This window comes from Hoplias malabaricus, chromosome Y, assembly GCF_029633855.1.
Source record: "Hoplias malabaricus isolate fHopMal1 chromosome Y, fHopMal1.hap1, whole genome shotgun sequence".
In the NCBI taxonomy this organism is placed as follows: Eukaryota; Metazoa; Chordata; class Actinopteri; order Characiformes; family Erythrinidae; genus Hoplias; species Hoplias malabaricus.
Genome location: NC_089820.1, coordinates 54,229,250 through 54,234,385, shown reverse-complemented (window position 1 = coordinate 54,234,385; position 5,136 = coordinate 54,229,250). Strand labels below are relative to the sequence as shown.

The 5,136-nt window shown below is 41.0% G+C and overlaps 1 protein-coding gene across 1 annotated transcript; it reads left to right on the top strand.

The window, feature by feature from the left end:
• The first annotated feature begins 2,330 nt into the window (after nt 1–2,330).
• Nucleotides 2,331–3,302, top strand: LOC136678461 (four-jointed box protein 1-like). The gene has a single exon (XM_066656514.1). It carries the CDS (start codon nt 2,331–2,333, stop codon nt 3,300–3,302), a length of 972 nt encoding a protein of 323 aa, XP_066512611.1.
• The last annotated feature ends 1,834 nt before the right edge of the window (nt 3,303–5,136 follow it).

Below are 5,136 nucleotides of genomic sequence, written 5' to 3'. Positions count from 1 at the left end.
GCATGTTACTACTAGCATGTTAACAGTGGCTATTAGCATGTACATTAATATGTCAACAATGGATATTAGCATATGCCCTAGCATGTCACCAATAGATATTAGCATGAGCACTAGCATGTCAACAATGGATGTTAGCATGTGCACTAGCATGTCAACAATGGATGTTAGCATGTGCACTAGCATGTCAACAATGGATATTAGCATGTGCACTAGCAGGTCAACAATGAATGTTAGCATGTACACTATCAGGTCAACAATGGATGTTAGTATGTCCAATGAGGGCAAAGTTGGAGGTTCACTGGGGTTTTGCACAGCGTTTTCTGGGCGGACCACCGGTGATTAAACAGAATTTTAGACAAAATGCAACATTTTGGCAGTTTCCTATTTACAGTCAAATATTCTAAGTTTTCATTTATTTGTTATTCTTTATAAATTAGATTAATATATAATTTTAATCCAGCATAATTATTTTATATTAGGCGTATTCATTATATCTTTTATAGTTTTTGGTAATATTTATATTAGTTTGTCTTCCAGAATAAAAGTCTCTGTGAGTTTAAAATCTGTTTAAGGAAATGTCCGATGGTGGACCAGCAGTGATCTACAGTCAATGGTGTGCCAACCTTTTCATGCCGATGGCCCGATATATGCTCCCTATCTGGAGTGCACTAACATGCCAACGGTGACCATGCAGGTGGAGTTTTAACTCTGAGGCCAAGCACTGATTCCAGTTCTATTTTCTAATTCTATTCAGTTCTGCTCATCCACCTGAATTTTGTATGAGACATGCATACCCAACACAAGCATCCACTTGCTGAAGATATTGTGGGAATACAGTATGCTTTAAAACACTGAAAGAACACACCTAAAAATCAGCTGTGAAAGGATTTTTAATGCCTGTCTTTATATGATACTGTGCAAGGCTTACTCTTCTGTACACTTCCTGCTTCCCCTGCCCTTTTGGAGAATCAAAATGCCTTTCAACTTGGTGAAAGTGATTCCCCTGGGGCCAAGTGGGTTGTGTTTTTCTAGAATTGGAACTGAGGGTCATAGCTTTTTAGTAGACAGCATTTATCACGACTTATGCTATTAAACACTCACTGAGTTAATAAGGGAGGGAGTAAGTGATGGAGTGAACGAGTGCGTGAGCTATAGAATTGAATGTTGTTTATATATTCTCAGTTTGATTCCTTATCTCTGATTTTGTTACACTCCACTGCACACATATGAAAGAATGGAATAATGAAGGGGAGTCTGTGCGAAGGAGGGAGGGAGGGAGGGAGGGAGCAGGCTGCAGACAACATTTTCTCCAAAAGAGCGCACATTTGCTGTTGGAGAGCTCAGACTCACTATTTTCCTTTGCTGGACGGAAATAAATCTCAGGTTGCAGCATCGTTACTGAACGGATATGATGCAGAGTGGTAGCAATTTACACAGAGGCTGTTTCTTTTCTAAACCATGAGGACTAACAGGCTGAAGCTCTTACTTGCACTTCTTCAGCACACCTCTTTCTGCACTTCTCTCTCTCTGGCACCTTGAGCTTCTCTGGAAAGACACTGGACATCACCGACTGGTAAACACCGACCGGATAACGGAGAAAACTAGAGAAAAGTACAGTCAACTTTAATGGCATTTTAAGATCATCTATAAACTTCACAGAGCTTAAAGAACTTTGAAATCATGTGCTTTAAAATGTAAGCATAGAATAACTTGTTCCATTTGTTTCTAAAGAGGTCAGAGATCCAACTGTAATTCTACCCATGTTTAATAGCAGGGAAGTGTTTTGTTTTTCTTTTATTGTGACTCCTAACTGAAGTCTTTTTCTCATTTTTCATTCCTGAATTCAATGTTGTCTGTGAGACTTTGCTGTGTTTTTGTGCTTTAGCATTTTATTCATGACTTTATTCATTTTAGCATTTATTCATTCAAGGAGCAGTTAACAACACGTCAGTATATAGTGAGCTGAGAAAAAGAGCTCAGGCACTAGTCCAATTACAACATCACAAGTGACCCTTGGCAGAAGACACCTCTGAGAGGGCAAGGCTTTGAAAGAACAAGTCTAAAGTTCAGCAGAAATCACTGCACATCCACTGTTAATTTGTAGGTTCTTACATTCAACTAAACATCCAGTAAAATTTCATCCTTCCTTTTGCCTGACCCTAATCATACGCTTAGCCTCAACTCAGAGCTTAATCCTGATCCTTCACATTTTTCCAGGCTTAACCTCAACTCAGAACTTAATCCTGGCCTAATACTGTCTCCGTATGTAATCCTAACTTTAACCTTCATCTAACCTGATATTCACCCTAATCCCAACTCTATTTCTAACAATGAGGACTCCACCACTGGGCTTTTTTCTTGTGCCTTTTATGTGCACTTCCATCTGCACTCCCTCTCCCAGCTGTTATCCTTCATGCACCTCCTCTGGACAGATACTGGACAGTCCTCAGGTCCCTGGTCGGGATTGGTGGGAACGCACAGGGAGTTTGCGAGTGATCCAATTGGAAGCAGGTTGTGGCCGGGCCACTAATCGCCTGGCAACTCTTGAGGATGGCAGTAGGGTTTGTGTGCGTTATGGAGTTGACCAAGACCAAGTACTTGGAGAGACCCTTTCCTTCCATGTGGCCACATTACTGGGAATCAACAATGTGCCTCCTCTAGTGCTGACCAAGCCAGACCCTTCTTGGCAGAAGTGGTCAGCGGTCAGAGACAGTATAGTAACCTTGAACTGGTCGGCGAATACTATCGTGTCCCTGACAAAGTGGGTCCCCAATGCCACACAAGTATCCATTCCCATCCAGTTTAGGAAGCAACTGGGGACAGGTGGAAATTCAACTTTGGAGAACTTGACCCCAAGTGAACTGTTGCAGTGGACCGACCTCATCCTATTCGACTACTTGACGGCCAATTTCGACAGAGTCGCCAACCACCTCTTCAACCTGCAATGGGACAGACTCGCCTTGGACAGACTGACCAATAACCTGCTCAGGACTTCCGAGGGTCAACTGGTGTTCATTGATAACGAGGCTGGGCTTGTCCATGGATACAGAGTGCTGGACCGCTGGGAGCATATCCACCAAATGCTGCTCAACTCCACTTGTGAGTACAGGGACCAAACGGTCCAGCGCCTGACAGAGCTAAATCTCTGCAGAAAAGCAGCTCAGCATCTGCGGCAGGTTTACGAAGCTAGAGAACCTTTCGCCAAAGAGTTAGGGTTTCTGTCTGAGACTCACATGCTCATTTTTCAGGACAGAGTGGACACACTGTACAGACATTTCCTAAAGTGTGACAATGAGACTTGATCTTTTCTGTATGAATGTTATATAATATTTTAAATATACTTTTCCTGAAGAACTAGGCTGGTTCAATAACCCTTCTTGAACATCATTTGAAATTTGAAATGAGTTTAACCCATTACAATTGAGATGATCCTGCTTTAAAATACCTTTTTGTAAATACACTCAAAATTTGGAGGTTGTTGGTTTTGTAAATCAAAACAAGTAAACACCTGCTCTACAGGGCGCAAAGCTAAATATACAGGGTCGGCCATTTATATGGATGCACCTTAATAAAATGGGAATAGTAAAATACCACACCATACCATCAAGACATGCAGCACCTGAAACTATGGATACTGGAAGCCTTTGCTAGCATTTCTCCTGCGGTGATGCTATCAGTGTGTGAAGAGCGGGAGAAGTGGGTTGCATTGACAATCCAACACAATGGGCAGCACTTTGAACACATTTTATAAGTGCTCAGAAACTTGTAAATAACTCATGAAAAAATAAAGTTACGTTTCTTGTGAAATTCCCAATACGTTTGATGTGTCACATGACCCTCTTCCCATTGAAAAAACAAAAGTTGGATCCAAAATGGCTGACTTCAAAATGGCCACCATGGTCACCACCCATCTTGAAAAGTTTCCCCCCTCCCATACACTAATGTGCCACAAACAGGAAGTTAATATCACCAACCATTCCCATTTTATTAAGGTATATCCATATAAATGGCTGACCCTGTATTTCTTTTACTAATAAGAGATTGTCTGTTTTCTTGCCAGGCTTAATATATTGGAATTAATACAATTAAAACTTAAGGTTTCCTCCCACAGTCCAAAAACACACGTTGGTAGGTAGATTAGCAACTCAAAAGTGTCTGCCCTGTGAAGGACTGGCGCCCCCTCCAGGGTGTATTCCCACCTTGCGCCCAATGATTTCAGGTAGGCCCTGGACCCACGGAGACCTTGAATTGGATAAGCGCTTACAGATAATGAATGAATTAATGAATGAAAAAAAATCTAACCAGTTACCCACACCCTACAATATGTACCAGCTAGGATACACTTTTGTTAGTTGCTCTGGATAAGAGCTTCTGCTAAATCCTGTAAACCTGAAACATGGGAAACCTAATGTAATTGAACTGATGAAGAAACAGAAGTGGGAGAGGGCAATATCAGAAGGCAGAAGAGCAAATCTCCCACAGACTGAAAACACATTTCCAGAATCAGCTTCACAGAGCTGCTCCGGGACAGAATTCTCAATTTGTTGTGAAAAAAAAAACAAAACAAAAGGCTTTGGCATAGGCAGGTCACTTCTGTCCCATAAATCACCCACACAGAGACAGGGCAACACTGTCAAGAAAAATTAAAAAGAGATCTCAGAGCACACGTTCATGTTTTCACAGCTCATACATCATGCTGTTGGAGAAAAATTAATATTCAGTTCCTCTACTTTTCCATTCCTCCACTTTTCTCATGTTGTCCTGCGGAAATGTTGTCCTAGAAAACACACCTCCTGTTTTCCCTGTTCTGGAGTTGTCAGGATTAAATCATTTAACTCATATCTTAGTTATTTTATAGCTGACCGACCGTTAGAATGGGCATCATCTTCAATACGCATTTAGTAAATGCTGATAATAATTACTGCGATAAATAATGACACTGTGATTGTAATCCAGCTTTAAGAGATTTCATTTCAAATCATTTCCAATCTTTTATACTCCAGGGGTTTATACACAAACCTATATTATTAGCCAATATTTAGAAGCTTTAAAGCAGCAGATTATTCCTCCTCACATGCAAAGATGAGTCTTAGAAGCTGGCTGCATTTTCTGCTTTTCAACATTAAAGTAATCTCA